This window comes from Mauremys mutica, chromosome 4, assembly GCF_020497125.1.
Source record: "Mauremys mutica isolate MM-2020 ecotype Southern chromosome 4, ASM2049712v1, whole genome shotgun sequence".
NCBI classification, from domain to species: domain Eukaryota; kingdom Metazoa; phylum Chordata; order Testudines; family Geoemydidae; genus Mauremys; species Mauremys mutica.
Genome location: NC_059075.1, coordinates 63,072,056 through 63,097,768, shown reverse-complemented (window position 1 = coordinate 63,097,768; position 25,713 = coordinate 63,072,056). Strand labels below are relative to the sequence as shown.

At 41.1% G+C, this 25,713-nt stretch overlaps 1 protein-coding gene across 5 annotated transcripts in view; it reads left to right on the top strand.

The window, feature by feature from the left end:
- LOC123368087 (cytosolic phospholipase A2 zeta-like) overlaps positions 1-21,758 on the top strand; it is a 53,329-nt gene extending 31,571 nt beyond the window's left edge. For all 5 annotated transcript variants that reach the window (XM_045012581.1, XM_045012577.1, XM_045012576.1 and 2 more), the window contains 13 exons: positions 1,165-1,334; positions 3,757-3,870; positions 7,842-7,879; positions 10,515-10,650; positions 11,176-11,312; positions 13,009-13,231; positions 13,988-14,102; positions 14,966-15,103; positions 15,445-15,552; positions 16,447-16,641; positions 17,537-17,703; positions 19,029-19,215; positions 20,459-21,758. In XM_045012581.1, the coding sequence (XP_044868516.1) occupies positions 1,165-1,334; positions 3,757-3,870; positions 7,842-7,879; positions 10,515-10,650; positions 11,176-11,312; positions 13,009-13,231; positions 13,988-14,102; positions 14,966-15,103; positions 15,445-15,552; positions 16,447-16,641; positions 17,537-17,703; positions 19,029-19,215; positions 20,459-20,679 (1,949 nt within the window). In that variant the 3' untranslated portion in view covers positions 20,680-21,758. The remainder of the gene's footprint in view (positions 1-1,164; positions 1,335-3,756; positions 3,871-7,841; positions 7,880-10,514; positions 10,651-11,175; positions 11,313-13,008; positions 13,232-13,987; positions 14,103-14,965; positions 15,104-15,444; positions 15,553-16,446; positions 16,642-17,536; positions 17,704-19,028; positions 19,216-20,458) is intronic.
- The last annotated feature ends 3,955 nt before the right edge of the window (positions 21,759-25,713 follow it).

Here is a 25,713-nt window from a genome sequence, read left to right as displayed (position 1 = left end):
CTATTCCTGGCTGTTATGAACGTTTGGTCACAGATAAACCCCTTTGTGGGGTTTGAAGGACTGACTAGTAAAAGAGCTCCTGCTGGAGTTGAGGGGTGATCTTTGGCAAGTTTATTAGCATGCATGTAGGTTCCTTTATTGTTTTTAATATGTTTTCTCTGTAATGCTTTCACCTTAAGAATAAATGTGCTTGCTCACAAAGGGCTGTGTGGTAACTTATAACTGCTGGCAATTACATCTATTCATACCCTTTAAAGAGAAAGCTAAGTCCAGATGCTAGCCTGTTTATGGAGTCTGGCTTTCTGGGGATATCACAGTGTAGGCAGGGAACTACTGTGCAGCCTGGAAACACTCTGATCCCGAGGGAGAGAAATGTGGTCTCTGCCCAAGAGAGGACAGTTGAGGAGCTGGGAGCCTAGCATGGGTGCACTCAAGGGACTGTGATGGGGGGGGGGGAATACAGGTGCAGTTGCCCTGAACTGTGATGGATATATCCTTCCTTTGACATATACATCCAATTCAGGGGTTAAATGGCAGAGGATATGGTGAGGAACTGCACTTCCCCTTGTTATGGAGTTGTATAAAAAACATTGATATGGGCTTAACAGGACCTTCAGGACCTTAACAGGACCTTTTGTTCCCCTGGCTGGCAAAGGGCAGATACTGACACTCCTACAAAAGGGGGATTGTGAGGACAACAGCTGGGGCAAACAAGGATAATTCTGTAGGTATTCTATAAAATAACGCTACCCCCTCCCTGCCAAAATCCATCCAAACAAAATTCCCCCTTTTCACTTAATGCAGTCCCTCAATGCTATCTGCAGTGCTGGGGGCATAGCTAACACACCTCTGCTGCCACCATGTCTGTATTGGGTTGGATGAGCAGAACCCACCTGGAAATCATCTTAATGTTACAAGGGTTCATTTGTAGGTTTGACAGCTGGAGATGATCAGCAGAGAAGCATTGCAAGCAGGGTGTTGAGGAATCAATGTGGAATCTGTTCTGGAGTATGTGAGAAGTTCTGGCATCTGGGAGGGGATTCTTGCTGAGGCATTAGTCACTTGAGGAGAGTTGATTGCAATCTAAAGTAGTATATTAGGGATTTCCTTTTCTGTCTTTATGCTCTTAATTGTGTGGACTGAATCTCTCATTTCCTTATTCAGAGAACTGTCAAGTCAAGTTGTCTGTGCCAGGGGCCTTTGAGAATCGGTCATCCACTTTCTGCAGTGCTGATTCAGAAGAGAGAAGGAAGATCCCATTTCTCTTCCACGTAGACCGAGAAATCTGCCCAGAGCTGCACTTGGAGCTGCTGCAAACAACAACTGTCCTAGAGGTGAGAAACAGTGTTTGCCAGAAGCTTAATCCACTAGCCAGGCAAATCCATTCTGAAGCCAGGTCCTTGGCTCCTGAAAGTGACACTTGGGTCCTGACTTGCGTTCCGTTCATAATAATTCCATGTACTACCCCAGTTGGACAAGTAGTGTTAGAGGCAAAGTTGACATAGCTTTTAAACCTGTTGATGAAAATAAGTCCATTATGTTAAAATAGTAACTATTTATATTAACTATTGGATGTGAGAATACACAACAAATAATTATAGGGTGGGGCTGGCAGTGCCGACTATTGTTAAGATGGTCCAGCACTTCCCATTATAAGATGCTTTTTATTTGCTTATAACTTTATCAAACTTTAACCATTTGGGCTGAAATGTTACTGCCAGATATCTGCCTCAAACTGAATTATTTTGGAAAATTTCAGCCAAAATGATTGAGCTGTTTCTGAGAATGTGCCTAGGGAAAAATATGTTTTGCCCATGTTTTTTTTTTAAAAACAAACAAACAAAAAAACACCAGGGCGATCTTTTCTTTGAGAAGCTCTAGCACCCCCGTTCCTTGGAGCAGGGACTTGAAATTTGGCAGGAGGGTGATATTTGTGTCAGGCATATTTCTTTCACCATCCCTATGAAAATCAGCCCATATTTGGCCAATTTAGTAGCCATTGAAAAATTGCAGTTTGTACATGGTCAGTAGAGAAATGCTAGAACTTTGTAGCTGAATTCCCTGAGAATTCCATCCACATTGGGCATGCCCCACCTTGGAGCTAAGCAGAACATCCCTGCAATTGCAGACTGTGCTGGGGTCAAACACTGGAAGTGGGAGCAAGGGAGCCTGTCTCTCCTGTGCTCTCAATGACCCTCCTGCTGACACCTAGGGAGTGTGGAGGAGAAAGCTACCTTACTCCAATTTAGAGGGGACAAGAGCTGTACTGGGGAGGGGCGGGGTAGATGGGGTAGTGTACTGGAACAAGGAGCCTAGGGGATGAACTGGGACTGAAGGCTGAAAGGAGGGAAACTGTTGGGATGGAGTGGGACTGGCTGGGCAAGTAGACTGGGAGCTAGGGAGGGAAACAGATGGGACTGAGAGCCAGTGGTTGGGCTGGGGAAACTGAGATTGGATGTGGAGTTGTGGGGAGATTTGGACTAGAACAGATCTGACAAGGAGCTGGAGAGGGGGAGAACTGGGACTGTGTAGGCAAAGAGATTGGCACATGGAGCCAGAGTTGGGGGAAGGGGGGAGGGGAGGTGCTGAGATTGGACAAGGAGCCTGGGGAGGAAGACTGGGACTGGAGGCTTGGGAGTGTGGAGCAACAGATTGGAAGAGGAGGGGGAAACTGGAACTGCTTGGGCCGGGAGACTGGAGATAAGGGGCGGGTGAGGGTGGTGGGGAACTGGGAATGGCTGGGCAAGAGGACTCAGACCTCTTGGGTAGGTGACTGGGATGGAATGTCTGGAGGGGTTGAGACTAGGACTTACTGGGCAAGGAGACTGGTACTGGAGTGAGAAACCTGAGGTATGGAGACTGGGATTAGCTAGATGAGGAGAATAGACTGAAGCGAGGAGCCAGGAGTGGGGAAGAAACAGGACTGGTTCAGGGACAGGTTGGAGGAGACAGGGCAGAAGGGGTCAACCTTGGTGAGAAATGGTCAGAAGGGTCTGTGCCCACTAGAGAAAACTTTTCTCCAGAGCCTAGAATGGAATCCAAGATTCATGAGTCTCACCATTCCTCTGCTGCCAGCAAATATCTCTGAAACCCACCGGCAAAGTGTCCCCTCTAGTTCTGGGCCGTAGAGATGGTGACAACCTACTACTGCTATCAATTACTCCGTTACCTCAAGTGGCAGAGGTCTGTGCAGTGGATCTAAAAGTTCCAACCTGCTGATGAGCCACATAGGTTTATTAAAGGTTAAAAAGGGCACAGTCAAACTCCTATTAAAGTCAAAGGAAAGAGGACCATTGATTTCAGTGGAAATAGGATTGGGCCTTCATATACTACCATATATCTAGGTTCAAAGGACAAGTTTATTTAGTTGCTGGTCTTTGGGAATGTTTCTGTATAATGGTCCACTTGTGTGAATTGGATAGGTCAGAATTGCTTATGTAACTTTAGCTTGTAATTTTTAACTTTTTGAAGTTAGTGATATTTTAAGGCAATATTATTGGTACATCTTTTCCTGAATTGCATGTCTCAATCTGAACTGTGACATAATTAAGTTTTTGTTATTGAATAATTAAATTACCAGCCATTTTTACTCATTTGAACAGTGTACATATGGTTTTCTATTAGTCAATAGCACATAGTTGAGTGGTATGTTTTTATAACAAGTGTACAGCACCTTGAGTGATCGAAGGATGCTTCTATAAATGTATATAAATAGTTACTTTTCTCTATATGTAAACCAAGCATTTTAATTCCTAGGAGGGATGGAGTGAGGATCTGCAAATGCACACTGCACGCTTAGGGACGGGAGCAGTCCCTCTTGCAACACTTCCTCTTGGACAGGAAGTTGAAATTAGCATTCCACTAGGAAAGGTAATAGTCTCTCTTTCTATGCACAGGTTTTTTGGGGGCATGGAAATGGTGGACTAAGTTAAGCTTTGTGCTTTTAAGCTCTATGTTTTCTTTTTGTTACTGTTAGTGTTGGTTTTTTAAAGTCAGAAGGATTTGGGGGCATAACATGTTTTTAACAAAGTGTTTATATAGTACCCTAGTATAGTGATGCCTGGATCTGACTGGAGCTGCTATGTGCTACAATAAGAGGGAAGAGAAAGGGGTGCATGAGTCAGAGATAAGGAATGGAAGAAGGGGAATATTGAAGGAGGAGAAGCTTTTGATTGAGAATAAAGGGAGATAAGGAGAAAGTTGGTTGTTAGAGCAAATAAGGAATGTAAAGGGGGTAATCAGAGGGGGACAATATTATAATGGAAGTGAAGGGTAGGAGTGAATGAGGGGGCTGATAGGGATAAGCCTACCACTATCTCTCCCTTCGTGCCTTTCATTTTCCCTTCACTAATTACCCCTGTCCTCTCACACTTACCTGACCTTTGGTTTGGAATTGGGTTTGGCTCAGAAATCCTATCCACTTTGGCCTGCCTGACAGGTTGCTAGAGAGAAGACATGTGCTCTGCTAAATGTTCTGGATTCAACTGCGGAAGCCCATGGTAACTAACCCCTTACATACTGTCTGTCTCTCCTAATGAGCAGTCACTCGCACGTTATTGCTGCCTCACAGTAAAGTTGGAGCGATCATCTCTGAAATGTGGTAAATGGGAGGAAGGAGTGAAATCTCGTCTACAATTCATGGGTTAATTTAAAGCATCGAATAAAACAGAGCAAAACGGTGTATAAATTCATTGAGCCCTGTTTTCTTCCTGTTCAGTTCAGTATTTTCTCTGTCTGGTCTTGCTGGTCAAGGACCTCTTTATGGAGATGGGAAGAAATGAGATGTCCATGTTGACTTGAGATGAGCAATTACAAGAAGAATTTTGCATGCCCATGGACTCTGGAAGAGAGAGCTGGTATTGCACTTGCCTAGTCCTGTTCCTCTCTTGAGAGGAGGAGACAGAGGCTAGTGTTGGGTGAGCACAGATCTGGCAGCTCAGCAACTAAACCTGCTCCTCCCTCTGTCGATCTGGCCGTGGCTTGTCTCATGTTTCCATTCTCTTACTCTCTCCCTCCTCCAGGCCCTTGGCTCTGCAAGAGCAATGTGATGTGATTGATTGATATATATATATAGCATCTACATAGGTAATCAAGTCAATCATATTGTCTAAATGTCATAACCATTGAATAGCTGAGAGAAGGGCACTGTGCAAATCCATGCAGGAACAAGGCAGCCCTTCCTGATGGGTGTACCCCGCAGCTTTGTTGCCTACATCTTCTCACTGGCCACAGTGGCAAAGTGGGGAGTCACAAAGGCCCCACTTAGAGTCATTAGTAGCATATCTTATCATTCTACATCTGAAGAGACTGAGCTTTACCCAAAGATAGTGTGCAAGGTCAAACACAGGGGTTTGTTGGATCTGTCACAAGATATGTACTGACTATGTTTTTGTGCTTATAATCTCTATGGTTACATTGATGGGTTTTCTCATCACACAGTGTTGTGTCATCTTCAGTGAACTGTTAGGAGGAGCCTCCAGAATCTTCTGTCACATGAACTGTGATGTCCGAAAACCTCTGTTATATAAACTTTCATGTTCAAAACCTTCTGCTATGTTGACTCACATGCTGAAGACAGGGGATTATGTGAATGAACTAAATTAGCTCTTTTTGTTAAAATTTGTCAAAATCCATGTATTTATTGCCATAGCCAGCATTCCAGTTACCAAAAACGGTCCCGTTCTTGCTATATGTGATTTTTATGATTCTGTAGGCATTGGTAGCTCACAAAAATGGTTTACAAAAAAGTTGAAAATCCAACCCTGAAAATCTTGAAAGAGTGATTATTATAACACACAGTAACTTCACAAACTCTCCAACACTTTAAAAACTCTCTAAGTTTTAAAAAATGCTAAGTTTTGTAATTTTTAAATTTGCCTTCAAAAAAATTGAAATCTGAAAAAATATTAATGTGGCCAATTAAAAGGAAAATCCTTGTGCTACTTTTAACTTCTGGCAGAACCTCCATAACATGGCTTCAGTTTTGCTTCGGATAAGTATCCTCATACCATCTGATTTCAAATCCTACACGCTTGTACAATGAGCATTCAAACCAAACATCCTACACTGAATTACATTTGGACTATCTATTATTGCAGTAGTTCCCAGAGGGCCCAGGCAGGAATGCTCCCCATTGTGCTGGGTTGCTGTACCAACGTATACAAAGAGGTGTTTACAATATGGTCTGCAACTTATGCACCAGTTTACACAATAGTTAATTTCACTTCCCCAAATTGAAAGAGAATCCTTCCCCTAATCAGCCTTTGTGGTGTACCGAACTGACCAAACTTTATTTGCTCAGATCAAAGGTTATGCTAGATGTCTGCTAATGCCTTTCCAAAGCAAGTGGCTTCTCTCCTAGCCAGCTTGCATTACTTATTGTAACTTAAAATTTTTTACTAATTTATTTAATAATTCAAGTTGATGTCAGAAGATCATTAAATCTCTAAAGACTGAGCTTTCTACAGTGACAGGTTCTGTGTTCATTTTGCACTTTTAGAGGAGATGTACATGTGACCCATTGTGCCTAAGGCAACCCTCACTGGAAATGCCAAGGACAGGGTGGGCTGCAAAGGGAGAGCAGACACTCCCCAAACTGGTGGTTGGTTAACACTAAAGTTAAACTTACCAACCAGTCACAAACAGTGCTTCTGATTCCCCATACTGGTTATCAAGAAGCTAAAAAAGAAATCACACAGACCCCTTTATGTGGAAAATACTGTATGTTCCACTCCATGCATCTGATGAAGTGGGTTTTAGCCCACGAAAGCTTATGCCCAAATAAATTTGTTAGTCTCTAAGGTGCCACAAGTACTCCTCGTTGTGTTTGCTGATACAGACTAACATGGCTACTACTCTGAAACCTAAAACTAAAGGTTTATTTTAAAGAGAAAAAAAAAAGAACAAGAAGAGACTTAAATGATAAAGCGCTCAGATACACCCAGAGACTTCAAAGTCCATATATCAGGTTCTTAGTGGTATTGGTGAGATTGCTGGCTTGAAAATCCCTCTGGAACACATCCACAGCTTGGATGGGTCATTCAGTCTCCTTTGTTCAGAGCTTCAGTTTGTAGAAAAGTTACTCCAGAGGTAAGAAACAGGACTGAAGACAAAAAGCAGATGTTGCAGCTGCCCTTTATATTCCTCTTGCCATGTGGCTTGTATTTTGTGTCCCGAACACAAGCTTCACAACCCATGGGCATGGAAAAGCCTTAAAGCCTCTGTCCATAGGTATTCCCCCTACAAGTCCTGCTGGCTCACGAGGTGTATTTCCTGGCTCCTTTCAGTGGATACATTGCACAACTGATGACCCTTGATGGGCCATCGAACAGGCTAAGCAGTGCTGAAGCCAATCTGTCTGGGAGTATCACCCAGAAACAAAGCACAAGTTTGGAAATACCCTACATATCTATAACTCATAATAAAAGGTGATACAAACATAAACAAAATTATCATACTTGGCAAATGGTAACATTTTGGCAGATACCTCACACGGTGTATCTGGTCAGATTCTTTGCAATTTTATAATACTGGTATCAACAATATCATAGTGTCCCACATATTCTATACATTGTCACAGTATACCACTGTGTTCCTTTATGGTGACTTTATTGCTAGCTTTTCTTGTTTTCTTAATCTACAGTAAAGGTCACTCTGACTAAAGCATACATTTGTTCTTTGTGTATGGTGAAAACATAACATGGCCTGTCTTCGAGTTGGCTTTACTTCTGGATAGATCTTGTATAATTTTTTTACGATAAGCTGTGGGAATTCTTTATGGTTCGTGGGTGAGACCATCTGTAAAACTATCCTTTGGTTCAGGATTCTTCCTTCTTTTCCAGGGGCAAGGTGTGGATCTGACTGTGAAGGTTGAAGAGAGGTGCGTCAGATACCAGAAATTCCTAAAATAACATATGATAAGCAAATACTGTTCTCATTTATAAACTATCTTGGTAACTGTTTTACCTATCCCAGTCACACTTATGGTTCATTTTACTTGACTGTCTCAAGTGAAAAAAGGTTCCTAGTGTAGAGGGTTTTTTCTTCTGTTGTATCAGTTCACTGTAACTTTACTGTAGAATCAGTTTTCCTTGTATTTGAAACTTATTGTATCTGTGGGCACAGAAAAAGAACTGAAACTATAACAAACTTGGGGCTGAGTGCTGAAGAGTTGCTTATGGAAGTCAAATCTGAAAAATTTCAGAGTGGTAGCTGTGTTAGGCTGTATCAGCAAAAACAATGAGGCATCCTTGTGGCACCTTAGAGACTAACAAATCTGTTTGGGCATAAGCTTTCATGGGCTAAAACCCACTTCATCAGATGCATGGAGTGAAAAATACAGTAAGCAGGATATATATACAGAACATGAAAAGATGGGAGTTGCCTTACCAAGAGGGGGGGTCAGTGCTGAAGAAGCCAATTCAATTAAGGTGGAAGTGGCCTATTCTCAACAGTTGACAAGAAGGGTTGACTAGCAAGAGAGGGAAAATTACTTTTGTAGTGCTAACGAGGCCAGTGCAGTCAAAGTGGATGTCACCCATTTCCAACAGTTGACAAGAAGGTGTGAGTATCAGCAGAGGAAGAATTACTTTTAGTAGTGACCCAGCCACTCCCAGTCTTTATTCAGGCCTAATTTGATGGTGTCCAGTTTGCAAATTAATTCCAGTTCTGCAGTTTCTCATTGAAGTCTGTTTTTGAAGTCTTTTTATTGAAGAATTACCACTTTAAGTCTGTTGTTGAGTGTCCAGGGGGATTAAATTGCTCTCCTACTGGTTTTTGAATGTTACAATTCTTGATGTCTGATTTGTGTCCATTTATTCTTTTGTGTAGAGACTGTCTGGTATGGCCAATGTACATGGCAGAGGGGCATTGCTGGCATATGATGGCATATATCACATTGGAAGATGAGCAGGTGAATGAGCCCCTGATGGTGTGGCTGATGTGATTAGGTCCTATGATGGTGTCCCTTGAATAGATATGCGGACAGAGTTGACAGTGGGGTTTGTTGCAGGGATTGGTTCCTGGGTTAGTGTTCTTGTGTGGTGTGTAATTGCCGGTGAGTATTTGCTTCAGGTTGGGGGGCTGTCTGTAAGTGAGGTCTGGCCTGTCTTCCAAGGTCTGTGATAGTGAGGGATCGTCCTTCAGGATAGGTTGTAGATCCTTTATGATGCACTGGAGAGGTTTTAGTTGGGGGCTGTAGGTGACGGCTAGTGGCGTTCTGTTATTTTCTTTGTTGGGCCTGTCCTGTAGTAGGTGACTTCTGGGTACCCTTCTGGCTCTGTCAATCTGTTTCTTCACTTCACCAGGTGGGTATTGTAGTTTTAAGAATGCTTGATAGAGATCCTGTAGGTAGGTGTTTGTCTCTGTCTGAGGGATTGGAGCAAATGCGGTTGTATCTTAGAGCTTGGCTGTAGACAATGGATTGTGTGATGTGGTCTGGATGAAGGCTGCTTCAAATGGTAATATGTGAACTCATCCATAAACTAATGCATGTATGAGCACAGGCAGGAGAGCTAGCACTCAGTTCCAAACAGTACAATGTGTGTCATTATTGGTAGATTATATTTTTTCAAAGTATAGCTGATTCCTGTTTTAGGCATGGTCTGGTATAAACCACACATCATGTCATCAATACACATTTAAAATATTTTCAATCTGCTGAATGTTTATGACTTTCCTCTAACCAGATTTTATATCTGCCTTTTTCAGGGAGGTTATTACAATTCTTTTAGACATATTAATACTTCTATCGCTCTATTGAGATGCATGGGCATTCGGCAAATCTGTAAGGAGTCAGAGCCTGTTTCAAAGAGCTTATGGTGTAAAAAGGCAAAATGGAAAGCAGGGTCGGGGAAGGGATACAGCTTAAAAGTGAAGTGACTGCATAATCTTGTGAGTGGAAGAACATTAGAACTAACTTTAGTTGTTTTGCTGATGTCTTGCTTCTAACTGTTCCCTGATCTATAATACATATATCTAAAGAGTGTATATTCTGCTTTTTTGACCGTATAAACATTTTTCTCCCCATGTATCATCTGAGAAATGGTATAGGTGATTGAACAGACTTGTCAGGTAAAATGTTTTTAAATATTTAATTTTGTTTTTTTAATGTTTAATTATCTGATGGAAGAGAGCAGGTTTGGAAGCTTCCTTTTTGTGAGGCTATCCTGATGATGTGAGGCCTTTCAGAGGGTCTTGAAGGAAGTCTGAAGTTTGGTCTGGAATGCTGAAGTGAGAAAACTGTTCCAGAGACGGGACAAACTGTGCTTTTATCACTTGGACAGCCTAGTTCTTTAAAATCAGATACTAGTAAAACATAAACAAGAATGCAACATAGGTATGAATGAAAACCAAGGAAAAATAAATGCATTTAATTTCTTCTCAGCTGGTCTTAACTGGTGATGCAGGACACAAAATCAGAGAGAGAGTCTCAAGTGATAAGGGCTCTCTGAAAGTTCATCTCTCTCTTTTGCCATTCCTATTCTTCCTTGTTCTCCTCTTGCTTGTGGGAGTAGTTCTCAGGATCTTGATGTGCGCATCAGTTTTGACCTTTGTAGAGGAGAGAGAGAATTTTTGGATATGAGGAAGAAAATAGTTTCTCATGCCCTAAAGAAGACACTTGATTTGCCAGAGGAACCCAAGAAAGATGAGGTATGAAATTCCCTTTTTAGAGAACTCTGTCCTTTGTGACTAGTTTTAGGGGGAGATAACTGTACTGCCAGTGAATCTCAGCCTAATGGGAAAATAGATTGTAAGCACACAGGTTTTGAAAAAGCAGTTCAGAATACAAGACAGTCACAGTTTGGATTTACAGTAGCAGAACAGGGACAAACAACCCAGAAAAAAACAGGAGAAAGCTATTTGAGCTGCTAATAGTCTTTGTTTTCTGTCCAAAATGGCTGCTCATACTCCTGGATAAAATTACAGAGGCTAAATGAGCAGAAGATTTGGACATAGTGGGCTCAGATTTTTAATGTCAGCAGAGCCCTTTCATAGGAATACTTATCTGTCTTACTACCTCCCATATTTTATTTTTGTTTATAATGAGAAAATCCATTAAATGAAACCTAAAACCAAATGACCTTGTATGTGCGTGTGTAATTTAATACATATGTATGTAATGCAGTATACTCAATTGCATGTTTTTCATAGCCTTTCATTTTTCTATTCTTGTAGATCCCTGTAGTGGCAGTAGTGGGATCAGGAGGTGGCATGAGAGCCATGACTGCTTTCTATGGCAATCTGTCAGGACTCCAGCAGCTTGACCTCTTGGATATCCTGATGTATATGTGTGGAGTCTCAGGATCCACCTGGTATGTCACTGGAACTTTCCCCCCCCCCGTAGTCCTTTGACCTGAGAACCCAAGTCAGTGTAGTCTGGGGAATGATACTCTTCTGACACAATTTACTTTTACCAACATGGATGATTCAGTGATAAGCTCATATATTTTCAAAGTTTCTGTTATTCTTTAATTATCCGGTTACTTCTTTAATTATCCTTCAGATTTCTAAAGTTCATCGATAGATGCCCATTCAAGCTCTGGGTGCCTCTCCCATAAATTAAAAATTACAGGATAAATATAGCCAGAGGACTGCCCGTTAATAAACCCACCTTGGTCCACCCCCTCTCAACCACCTTAACTAAGGGAGAAAAAAGGTGAGATTTGTAGCATGCACAGAAGGTTAAGAAATCTAGGCTCTGGCAGACTAAGGCCTTGGCTACACTTGCAAATTTGCAGCGCTTCAGCTGGGTGTGAAAACACACCCTCTCCAGCGCTGCAAATTGTGGCGCTGCAAAGCGCCAGTGTGGTCAAAGCCCCAGCGCTGGGAGCGTGGCTCCCAGCGCTGTACGTTATTCCCCACAGGGAGGTGGAGTATGGACAGCGCTGGGAGAGCTCTCTCCCAGCGCTGGCGCTTTGACTACACTTAGCGCTTCAAAGTAGGGAGAATTGAATTCCAGAATCAAGGGCCCCTCACAGGGGATGCCCTATCAGCAGCTCCCTGTTGTTTATTTTGAGGGAGCTTCAGCTTAAGTGCCCTGCTAATCTCCATTGTGGCAGTACATCACAGGGAGAGAGGGGATCTGAGTAGTCTCCCTCCCTCCCTCCCTGCCTCGAATCAGTGATAAAAAGGAGAAGCAGGAAAGTAAGGTATAATATCTTTGCCCCCTCACCCTTTTTAAGTGAGCATTTTTGTTCAATCCATACAATATTTTCATTAACATAATTCTTATAAAAAGATTTCAGACTACTTCCAGTTTCAATGGTCAGATCCATCTCTCTGGGGCCTTAGTCCCTTTGCCACTGAAGGTTTTCTTTCTAAGAAATGAGGTTTTAGTGATATCAAGCTTGTAGCAGAAAAATCAAGGGACAAGCCCATGTAGCATTAAAATAAATTGGCCTGTAGAAAGGTGAACAAAGTATGTCTAGGTATTAAGAAAAAATAATGTGAATTAAGTTAGAGGGAAGGCTCTGGAAAGGGGTGTGTGTTTGTGCCTAAAGTAGTCTGAGATACTGAGGTAAAGAAAAGAGGGCACATAGGAAGCCCCAGACATTAGATGACCATGGTAATTGATGCTTTAGGAAAGTTTCTTCATACTAGAAATTAATTAGGTTGTTACTGAAAGTCTGAGGGTGTGCACAGAGATCCGAAGAAGTGGGTATTCACCCACGAAAGCTCATGCTGCAAAACGTCTGTTAGTCTATAAGGTGCCACAGGATTCTTTGCTGCTTGCACAGAGATATGATATTAAGACCTTTTAAGAGAATGCAGTTTTGAGGCCCAAACTATGACATATCATAAAATTATTTAATAGGAAAGCAAATTCCTTGAAGATTCCAAGGTGTGCTATAGACTATAAATTTAATATGTTGTTAAATAAAAACAGTGATGTTACTTTCAGTTCTGTTCAAATCACAATGTGGGGAGGGCAGCCATCTTTCCCCAGACATTTGGCATCTTGTGTAATAATTTGTTGTTTACTGAAAAACTTGGTGGACATTTTACTAGGTGTTTGTCTAAACTTTACGAAGACCCTCACTGGTCCCACCAAGACCTCCAGGATGCAATTAGCGTTGCTCGGAAACTTGTGACCAGCAGCAAAGTGGGGGCATTTTCTGCTGAACGACTGGTGTATTATTTCCAGCAGCTGATCTTGTTGGAGAAAGAAGGACGGAAGGTCTCACTCACGGATTTGTGGGGCCTTATCATAGAATATTTCTTACAACAGAAGGTAATGAGAGTCCTGGGTTGTGAATGGTTTGTCTTCAGAATAGGAGTTTAACAAACCTGTTTGAAGCCTCAGGCAACTTATCTCTTCAGACTTGTGGAACACTTCTTAAACTTCTCCCAGAGATAAACAGAATTTTACAGGAGAAATTAAAACTTTAAATAATATCTAACGGTGATTAAAGCTCCATGTGATTATCCTATGTTAATCATAAACCTATTCCATAGCATTTTGTATTTTCAAAATGCTTCACAACCATTAGCTGACTCATCTTCATAACACCTCTGAGATAGATAAGCATTACCTCTTTTTGCGGATGGCATAGCTCTGACACAGAGAGGTTATGTTACTTGTCTAAGAACTCCAGAATCCTCGGCTCACAGTATTTTCCTCAGTAGGTATGTGTGACTAGTACTTTATATTTGCTTTTATGTTTTTTATTGTCTCTCTTGATGCCTAAAGGAACCATTTATGAGGACTAAACACTGAGATCTATTTTTTTCTCACATTATTTCAATTTCTGGATTATGGAAATACCGAAAGATGATCTTATGAGTTCGACAAATTACTCCATGCGGTTTTAAAAAAGCCCATGAAAAACTAAAGAGAATTTGCTTGAGAATTTCCTCTAAGTTGTTCACTGTTCATGCTCTGTGATTGGTCACATCAGTCACATGGTATTGTGAGGGCAAGAGGAACCTTCTATTTAAAGGCAAAACTGAACACCAAAGTGATATGACTTTTCCCTGCCATATCCAGCAGGATCCATCGAAGTTGTCTGACCAGCAGTCAGCAGTCAGGTGGGGACAGAACCCCTTCCCCATCTATGCAGCTGTCAATGTGAAGCCCCATGTCAGTAGCCATGAATTTACAGGTATAACGTGAAGTGTTTTTTTCCCCTCTAAAATCTGTAAATTACATTTCCACCTCAGTTTTAATTATTTTTGTCTTTGTTCCCAATCTTGTTGCAGCATAGTAATGATGGTGGGCAGCAACATAAATTCTCCTTCATACCCTCGCTACATTGAATGTGCTGGGTGAAATCCTGTTCCCATTAAACTCTCAATGGGAGATTTGCCATTGACTCCATTGGGGATAGGGTTTCACCCATTGTGTATACTTAACTTTCTCTGCCTTTTAAATATTTGTAATGATGTGTTCAGTAGTACATCTTCTCTCAAATTGTACTTGGCAATCCTAATTGTAATGCCAAGACATGGTTTGTTTTTGGCTGCATCTCTCTGTGGGGATGTGCACATCTTTATTTAATGTTTATTTATTTTTTGTCTCCAACACACTTTTAAATGCTGATATGATTAATTGAAATTTTTTTGGCGGATTTGAAAATCCCATTACTTAATTATTCCTGTTAGTGGCACGATAATGCTTCTTTACATTCATTCTTCACTCCTTTTGCCACCATTAAAAATATCAACTTGCGATGCTGGTGAAAAGTCTTAATAGGGAATTCCTGTGAATCGCTGTTAAATAAACCTCCTGTCAATCATACTGCTCCCATGCCATACGTAAGATGTATGTGGGAAAATCTCACCTTATGGCATTCATGCATTAAGGCATTGTTAGCTGGAAGGGTTAACCTTTACCAGCATAGGTATCATTGGTATGGGTTAAGAAACTGAATTATTCTCTTAGCCATTCTCACGGGAATGGGGAGGGGATGAAAATGTTTATTCAAGTGTATTTTTGAGATAATTATCTTGGTTAACCCTTTCACAGAGTGGTGTGAGTTCACACCCTATGAGTTTGGTACCCACAAGTATGGAGCCTTTATCCGCATAGAAGACTTTGGCAGTGAATTCTTCAATGGGCTGCTACTTGGGAAACGTCTGGAGCCCAGAATTAGTTTTCTGCAGGGTAAGATCTGATGCTGCTAGAAACACTCTATTATGCTTTATAGCAACTGTAACTTGATGCACATTGATGAGAGGGTTAAGAATAATCAGATATTTAATTTTTAGTGACTTATATCAACCGCTGCACAGTTGCATAAGATGTTGTCCCTGGAGACTTTTAGGCATCTAACCACACTCTGTGTTCTTAACTGAACAAGACTTTTATTAAAGATAATCTGTCCTATCCCAATTTTGTCCTGCATATGATGCATATCTGATGTGGTGAAATTGAGTTTGGTCATGCTGTTCAGTGCCTGAGAAGTCTGGGGGACCTAAATCAATACTTTCCTTGTCCATTTTCAGGAATATGGGCCAGTGCCTTTGCTGCCAATCTAGATGAAATCTGGGAAGAGGTGATTTCTTCAAAAGTTGGCTTTCTAGAATCTCTGAAAGATGCCATCAAAGCTATAGGTAAAGGATAGACAGAGACTGAGCTTTCCTTAGTCATATGAAAGGGCCTTGAAAATATCTCCTCCATTCAAGGAAGGTAACCCCTTCTCACAGCATAAAAGAAGATAATTTAGGAGGGCCTTAATAGCACTGCCTACTGGTAGCCCATTTAGTTTAGATCAGGGATCTCAAAGTCAAATCACCACGAGGGCCACATAAGGACTAGTACATTGGCCCGAGGGATTCATCACTGAAACCTTTTTAAACCTGGTTTAGATAATGGGAACATTGTGTGGGACTGACAGAGGAGATAAGAAAGGATAATAGTTTGTAATACAAGAGAGAATACAAGTTCTCCTTACCAGTATAATGAAGAAAAAGAAAAAATGTGCAGCACCACAACTTTTTGAAACTTCACAACAGCATCAGATTCTGGACTTATTTACACTACAACTATTATGGAGTCAGAGGATTTGGCAATATCACAGTTGTCCCCTGAAGCACATGCAATATGTTTGAAGTTTGTAGTTTAAATAGTACTTATCTATGTCCCCTTAGCCAGGTGAAAACCATGCACTGTCTAAAGTGAGGACATGGGTAGGCCCCACCTATACTAGAGATTTTAACTCTAGTATATAAGGTTGGAGACAACTGTGTCTTAATTGTTTTCTCAACATTCTGTTGTAGGTGGGGGCTTAATAATACCCATCATTTAACAAATATTGCTTGAGGTGTTAGCTACATGAGTCCTGCTAAAGACAATAGCAGTTGTGTTTAAAATCCCAGCTGTTGTAGCGGGAAATGTCAGTATAAAATGGCTGGTGCCTTGAACTCAGGGTAAAATGGTCAAGGAATAGTGAAATTTGAGCTTGGATGAAGAGATCTGAATTCTGGTTTGTTTGTTTCTTTTTGCAGATGAGGCTCGTGGACGCCAGACTCTGGACCCTTTACAGTTAGAAAAGCGAATGGTCATGCCAGGTGGAGCTTTCTCACAATTATTTCAAGATTTATTTAAGTCTCGCTTCTCTGCTGGGGAAAACATTAACTTCATGCGTGGACTGTACCTTCACAGGGACTATGTCAATGCCAAGGAGTTTGTGGCCTGGAAAGGTGGGTAACAAGATTCTGTGTGAGAGAAACCAGGCTGTGTGTCAGAGGAACTGGGGACAGTTAGGAAGATAAAGATGACTGGTCAGTGACAGTGCAAGTGTGTGTCATCTAAGTACATACCACTGTACAGCTTATAAAATGGGCAAGATGCTGCTCTGAGCAAACCATTCAATTGGCAGTATAGAAGGCTGGTCAAAATGCAGTGGCTGTCTTAAACAAGTTAAAAATATGTGTCTGCTGCCACTGGGGTTTGTGTAAACCAGATCGCCATGAGTAAAGTCACCAATACCACTAGTGGAAATGCTGTTGGCCAAATGCAGTCTTCATTTACAAACCGGCAACTGCAATGACAGGGTTGTACTTGACAGCAGACTTGGGCTTACATACTTCAGAGCAAAAACATCCCAAATCCCTTTTGACTGTATTGAAAATTGACATATATGAAAGTTATCTGTCCCAGAAAGAAGGATGGGCTTGTGCTTAGGGCACTGGATCAGGAGTTAGAGAGATCTGGGTTCTATTTTGAGCTCTGCTACTGACTCTTTGTGGGCAAGTCACTTAATCTCTCTTCCCTACCTGAAATGGGTATTGTGAGGACAGATTAATGCATGTGAGATGCTTGGTTCCTGTGGTGGTGTTTGCTTATAAGCTTTTCTGTGGTGCTCAGATATAGATCTTTTTTGATTTGCCTTGTTTTGCTGAGTGTCCAGGGTGGAGGTAACTTAGTTTGATTTGGTGGTATCTGGGTGTTGGGGTGTGGGAGTACAGTTACTGTAATTCCAGGGTATTTAAACATTTCTCCTTAGGGTCTCAGATGATTTTCACCTTTTTCTCTGAAATTAGATTGATGTGTTTTGTGTACTTCAGTGACCAGTATGATTTGGGGATCTTTCAGGCACTCACCAGGATGCCTTTCCCAACCAGCTAACTCCCATGGAACAAAACCTGTACTTGATAGATGGGGTTTTCTCTATCAATTCTCCCTTTCCTTTGGTGCTTCAGCCAGAGAGAGATGTAGATGTCATCTTGTCATTCAACTATTCTTGGGAAGCTCCATTTGAGGTGAGAGACAAAAAGGAGTAGAATTAGGCAAACACATATGCATGCTGACCAGGACATCATGGATGAAATCAGAATAGTCAAATGCCCTATTTAGACATATCTCAATGACTGAGAGAATTATTATTGGGTATAATGCATTATACAACCTTTTGTCAAGTTTTGGGGCTTGCTGCAGAAATTACTGGGTGAAATTTTGTGGCCTGTTATGCAGGAGATCAGATTAGATGATCATATTTATCCCTTCTGGCTTTAAAAATCTATGAACCTGTAGATAATTGGTTTGAATCCAAGATCAATTTGGTAGATTTCCAACTGATGGCTGTGTGGTGATTTACCTGAAATAAATGGATGGTCTCAGTCCAGTTCCTGATGAACAAATATCAGTCTAAAAATAACCATTTCTATATGAGATTAATCATTTTTTTGCTATGCTTAAAATGCCATGTTAAATGAACATTATGTGTATTTAGAAATTCGACATGACACTGCACATTCTGGGCTCTGAGGGCCCTTGACATAGATTTAAAAACACAAGAAATAGAAGTTTCAAAGCAAATTTCTCATCCCCTCAAACTGCCAGTGTGTGACACCAACAATCAAAATGTGTGATAAATGACCAAAATGTGGCACACCATAATATACAGATTAAAAAAAAATATATAAAGCATGTTTGAAGGATGTTTTCTCACCGTGTTACTTAAATAAACCAATTTTTTAAAAAAGAAAACTGGAAAAAAATTAATTCTATTGCTTGCAATAAAAAAATCCTCTGCCATATGGATCATCAGCAGAGTTTGAACTCTGGATTTTCACATTCCCAGCACAAGACTTTACTTGAGTTACAGGAATAATTGCTCTTCTCTGTGTGGAGCAGCCACTACAGGGGGATGCAACGTGATGCACACTTTGCCAGTGGGCTGCCCAGCTGTTGGCTAGACAGCAATAGAATATTGGAGACTGGAATCCTGGGTTATGTCCCTGGCTTTTGGAGGGGGGCATTTCTTAGTGGTTAGAGATAACAATAGCCAAATCAGACAGCGACATTGTTATCATAGATGATAACATTTATATTACAATAGTACCTGGAGGCTGAGGTTGAAGCCCCACTGTGTTAAGCACTATGTAGACATATACTCTTTTGAGCTCTTCTGTAAATCTGGCCATGAGGTCAGAATGGGGACTTTGGAGTGGTGCGCACTTGAAAAATCTTGTCTTTATTTAGATGCCTAAATGGGAGCTGAGCGCTTTTGAATATCTGGCACCACCTGATTTTTAGCTCTCATCCAGTAAAGAAAATAACTTTACTTGTTGACTTCTGAGTTCAGGTGCTGCATCAGGCCCAGAAGTATTGTGAAGAACGGGAAATCCCCTTTCCACACATTGTTGTGAATGAAACAGATAAGCAGAAGCCCAAGGAGTGTTATATGTTCGTGGATGATCTCAATCCTAAAGTTCCCATAGTGCTTCACTTTCCATTGGTGAACAACACATTCCAGAAATACAAGGCACCAGGTAAGGAAGTGTGTAGGCGAGGTTCAATTATACATGGTGCTGAGCATTTTTAGCCCCATAGTCAGGGGTTTCTTAGCACCTTACAGGGTTGAACCCTAAGACCCTAAGGCTTGGTCTACACTAAATGCTTACTGCAGCATAACTACGTCACTCAGGGGTGTGAGAAATCCACATCCCTGGGTGATGTAGTTATACTGACCTTAACCCCCCCGTAGACTGTGCTATGTGGGCAGAAGAACTTCTCCCACCGACATAACTCATAGAGGTGGGAGACCTCTTTCCGGTTGGCTTAGAGCATCTTCACCAGACACGCTACAGCAGCGCAGCTGCAAATTTGTAGTGTAAACCTGCTCTACAAGAAGAATCATTTGGAACAGTAACTATATATTGGACATCGGCCACCAGAATATCCATCTTCAGTATCACAAGAAAATATGATTAATGTGCTACTTAAAGTGATTAAATATTTATAATATTAAATGCACAAATATAAAGGTTGTGTGTTCCCTGCTCTAGCTGCTAGTTAGTGGTGCAACGGACCATTTGTTTAAAACTGTATTTTAATGTATTCAAATATTCCAAAGTAGTTTTTGTCATATAGAGTATATTTGTTCAGGTGTACTGTTAGCTCAGTTTTCAGAAGCACTCTTTACTCCATTACCAGAGATTCTGGGTTCCTTAGGGTTGGGGCTTCTGTCATAGCTTTGGCCTCATTTTTAAAATGTTGTAGTCTGAGTTTAAGCTGAAATTTTGTATTAGGATAATGGCAATGGGCCCTGAGATGTTTGGTTTTATGAACAGTAACAACAATGGCATATGGAATTGTATTGTCCAAAGGTTTGAATGCAAAGCTGAAGAGTACTGGGGATTAGGGATTCTCGGTTCCCCTCTGTAGCTGAAAAAGTTCTGAATTAAAACCATTCACACTGCCTGTGAGATAGGAACCACGTATAGGGCTTGAAAATCCTGCGTGGTTAAAGTACTTCAAACATACACCTATTTCACCTTGTCAGGAACTTTGCTTCTTGCACCCAGTGACAGGACAAAAGAGCCTTTTGCAGAGTTGGTGGAGCCAATGATCGATCGATCGATCGATCTATCTGTCTATCTATCTATCATCAACTTGTGGGCAGGATTATGATAAACCATGATGATAGTACCTCCTTCTGCTCCTGCACAAACATGGGAGCATCTTATTAAGGGGATCTGTGAAGACTGTTATTGTCTGATTTTCTGTCTGCAGGAGTCAAGCGTGAGACGGAAGATGAGAAATCCTTTGGCAACTTCCCTGTTGAAGGGGAAAAATCTCCTTACCATTCTATGAACTTCACATATCAACCCAATGAATTTGATAGGCTGCTGGAGTTAAGCCGCTACAATATTATGAACAACAAGGAAGCTATTTTAAAAGCCCTTGCTTTGGGCATGAAAAGAAGGGTGCTCAAGAATGCCAAAAGGAAATAAGATGCAGCCTTGTATTTAGGATATTGACTGGTTGCAGGGCACTGAATACATGAAAGCTTCAGACAGGAAAACCAAAGGGCTAAAGTATCTGCAAATGACCAACACAGCTGATAACTCAACTATGTTTCGTAGCTTCTCCAAATACAGAATGTCTCAGCTGGACTTCACTTTTCGGTGAAGTGTGTGAGTGGAGCTTTAATAATAGCATTAAAATATTTTTGTATGAACATGTCTGTATGTTCTTACTGCGCTCTTGTGTTCCTGTGCAATGTGTGAATCAATGGGATTAAGCCAGTGACGCTTTTCCATTGATAAATATATAATGCTGGTAAACTAATCCCCAGGATGCCTATTCTTCAGGGGAAAGAGGGTTTCGCTCCATATTCAGTACTGTCAGGGTGGCATCAAGAAGTGCCTAGGGTTGATGATAAGGGTGTGTGTATTCGCACAAGAAAAGGGCATGAGCTTTCTTCCATGCTCTGCATTGTTTAGCTTTATAGTTTTCCTTTGAAAACATATGTTTTAGTGGGTGGTAAAAAATATAGTTACTTCACCTGCTTTTCCTGTCTCCAGAAAGCATAAATATAGATAAGTGTCCTGAATAGGAGATGCACCAGAATAAGAAAATATCTGAGCTTTGGGTAAATTCTGGATCCATACTCCACAGTTCTGGCCCCTCCTTTAATCTGAATTCATTTAATCTCATCTCATTATTTTGAGATCACTAAACCTAGTAATTTGTACAAATGGTTATCCCCTGAATGTTTTGAATACAAAGGCAAACAGACAGAGTTGGTTAACAATAGCAGTCCAGAAGCAAAGCTGCGGTTAAGTTTGAAATAGCCATCCATTCTCATGCAAGCTGCTGAAGATCTGCTCTCTTTCTCAAAAATGTTCCTTGTGGGATAAAATTTGGCATATTTGTCTTCAGGCTGAAGGTGATTGTTGTTGTTGTGGAAATCTTAAGTAAATCTGAGCTGCTCTTGTGTTGTCTGAATGCAAAAAAGTTTTTAATGCTAACAGACAAAGATACCAGCTGCTTTTTTTTTTAAATGCAATTGGGTACTTGTAACTTAAAACCAGTTTTTGTTTTAAAATGTAAAAATTTGCATCTCTATTGCTTCCACTGAGAAATGTGGCTTAATAAAATATTAAAATAATTAAAAGTAATTAAGTTCTAATTGATTACAAACTATATATTTGCATACAGTGTACTTTAATTTTCCTCAATTAAATAAATATGTAAGGGATGTGGCCATCTGAGATCCACGTGCACAAATGTGCATGTATCAAAATAATACATAGGATTTACTTTGGTTATGCTGGTCCATGTGCACTAGTGAGTTGGTGAATAGCTGCAGTCTGCTCTAATATCACAGCAGGTGCCTCTGGGCATCAGCAATTATTGTCATTGCTTCCTAAAAGAAGTGAGAGAACACAAATGTAACTTGGTTGTGATGTAGCCTTAGAAGTCATACAGTGACAGAGTAATGTAGTTCAGTAATATAAAGCATACAGTATTAACCATTTGAAAACCAGGGATCCTTGTCCAGCACAAGATGACATTTGTGTCAGCCAACCAGAGTGCCCAGTGTCAGTGTCACTCAAACTCTTTCTTTTGTGTGACTTGCATCGTAACTTACAATACATGTATTCACTTAATTATATTGCAATTCCCTAGTTGAACTCAGGTGGCCCTGCCTTAAAAGGATGCTGTCAACTATAATTTTTTAACTATTTAAAAAAAAATCCAGTTTCTAATAGGGCACCTTTTAAAAAGGATGTCTAGCTTTTGCTTAAAAAAATTGAATAAATTACTAAGGTTTTTTTTGTTTCTTTGACGTTTACAAAGGTTTTTTACAACCAGGGAGAAATCGACTGTGCAGGAGAAACAGTGAAACTGACTCTAGTACACACACCTCCCACAACACACCTTTCAAGATCTATGGGTCCTAGACATGCTTATCACAACATCTAGGGCATGTCTACACTTTCCTCTGGAGCGACTGATCCAGTGGGGGGTCGATTTATGGCATCTCGTGAAGACACGATAAATTGATGGCTGAGTGCTCTCTCATCGAGTTTGGGGGCATTGAACGAGAAGCGTAGGCAGAGCCGACGAGGGAGCGTTATTCACGTAGCTGAAGTTGTGTAACTTAGATCGATTCCCCCCGCCCCCAGTGTAGACCAGTCCTTAGCATACCTCATCCAGTGCACTAAATGCCCCAGTAACAACTATGTGGGTGAAACCAGACAAGCACTATGCTCTCGAGTGAACTCACACAGGAAATTGATACAAGACAAAAACGCCATATAACCTGTGGGTGACCACTTTTCACAAAGTGATCACTGTATAGCTGAGATATCAGTCCTCATCCTCAATGGAAACCTTCACAACACTTTCAAAAGACGAGCCTAAAACTCTAAAAATCATGGTCTTAATAAAGAGACTGGATTTTGTGGCTCCTTATACATTGTAACCCTCTAACTCCACTTTTTGTCCTATGACTACAGGGGTGTTAACAGGCCACTTCACATTGAATGATTCCTTAGAATATGTGCTAACTACTTATGCTAAACTATCTGTTCAATCTTGTATTTAGCTGTACCTTTCCTAGACCTGAGGAAGAGCTCTGTGTAGCTTGAAAGCTTGTCTCTCTCACCACCAGAAGCTGGGTCCAACAAAAGATATTACCTCACCCACCTTGTCTCTCTTAAATCCTGGGACTGACACTGCTATAATAGTACATATCATGCTGTCAGACACACATAGTACACTAAAAATCAGAGAAATATTTTCTTCACTAACTTCCTTCATTTTTTACTACCTTTTGGTGTTACCGGTAACTACTGTAGGTATACTGTTTTGAGGCAGAAATATGATTTTTTTAAGTTGATGAGGGTATCTAATTAAATTTATTTTCCTTCCCATTCAAATACATAACTAAGATTAAGGAAGCAAATACACTCTGTGTATTGAATTAAACAAATATTCACATAGTATTTGCCTAGAATGAAGCAGGTCTCCCATCTGAATCTAGTGAGGTAGATGATAGTAGGTCAGGAGTGGCTCTAGCGATTTCGCCGCCCCAAGCACAGCGGCACGCCGCGGGGGGCGCTCTGCTGGTCGCCGGTCCCGCGGCTCCGGTGGACCTCCTGCAGACGTGTCTGCGGAGGGTCTGGTGGTCCCGTGGCTCTGGTGGACCTCCCGCAGGCACGCCTGCGGATGCTCCACCGAAGCCGTGGGACCAGAGGACCCTCCGCAGGCACGCCTGCGGGAGGTCTGCCAGAGCCACCCGCCACCCTCCCGGCGACCGGCAGAGCGCCCCCCGCGGCATGCTGCCCCAAGCACGTGCTTGGCGTGCTGGGGTCTGGAGCCGGCCCTGTAGTAGGTGTATCAATGTGTGAGAAGCAGTGTAACCTTATTATATAGAGAGAGCTATACAGACAAAGCGTAGCATACCTTCTGGCTTCTTCAAACTGGCACCTCTTTATAATTCATCAGATTCCATGATACTTTACTCAGGGTTAGGACATAAGAATGTAATAAAACATAGACTAGATGCCATTTACTCCAATAATATGTACAGTATGTCTCTTCTCTCACATTGTTGGCTATAATAGGATCTCCTTAATCTGCAGTTCATGTTCACAGAGAGTGGTAACTATATTTTATCTATAGGGGTTAAGTGACGGGAGAGAAATAGTCTTATAACCTACATCCTTTTTTATATTTATGAGTTAGGCACTGTCATTTAAGATAGCATGTCAGTTCATTGAATTAACAAACACATCATTTAGTTTGTTCAAAACAATAATCCTAATTCTACAGAAGCAGTGACACTCTCCCAGATGCATGTTACTTGCATTCACTTTCCTGCCACAAGTACTCCTGTTCTTTTGGCAGATACAGACTAACATGGCTGCTACTCTGAAACCTTTCCTGTCTCTGTGTTCCTCGGGATATACAGCTTACCTAGCAAGTTCTGCATGTGAAGTAGGAATATTTACTATGAAACTGTAAATACATTTCCCCTCAAAACAATAAAATATGTAACAGTAACTAGAAAACTTTTTTTTTTAAAGTAGAGAAGGGAAAGCAGGGCTCAATTTTAGATTTTGGGAGCCTTTAGTCTAGTTAATCTTTATTTTGTCTCTCTCTTCATCCCCTCAATGTTTTCCCCACCTTCACATTTCTTTCACACAGCAGCAGATCACTTGGTTCTACCTTTGTATTAGGTTTCTGGCCAATTGGGACTCCATCTCCTTAGTTGTGGGTTTTGAAAGCCAAATATGGGGCTCAGATACCCCTCAAACAATTCAGAAGACTAACTAAAAGGACCTCAAGAAGGCCAGAGGAACTTAAACCTAGGGACTAGAATAACTTGCCTACTCTCAACCTGGAGATAGACTCTGGAACAGACATAATTTGGATTCATGCTATGATACAAGAGTTCTTGATAAAAGAATATGACAAATTTCATGAATATAAGTCAATATGACACTTGTGGATCTGATGCTGACTGAAAGCATCTTAACGTTTGCTTCTCTTATTAATTCTGGGGAGCTAAACAATAATTGTAGTTGGATAGTTATTTTCACATAGATACACACACTCACTCAGCATGTATATAGTCATCAGTGCTGCACAAATGTTAACTAATGAAATAATTCCTCACTGCAATCTGTGTGAAGTAGGCAAGTAGCATTATCCCCATTTTACAGTGGTTAAGTGTCACCCTGTAGTGAGTCAGAGTCAGGATGAGAACTTGAGAATTACTGTCCGCTGGCATCTTGAACAGTTCGCTGGGTCACAACGTTACCAGCAAGTTAAAAAAGTATGGATTGGATGAATGGACTATAAGGTGGATAGAAAGCTGGCTAGATTGTTGGGCTCAATGGGTAGTGATCAACAGCTCCATTTATAGTTGGCAGCCGGTATCAAGCGGAGTGCCCCAGGGGTCGGTCCTGGGGCTGGTTTTGTTCAACATCTTTATTAATGATCTGGACAATGGGATAGATTGCATTCTCAGC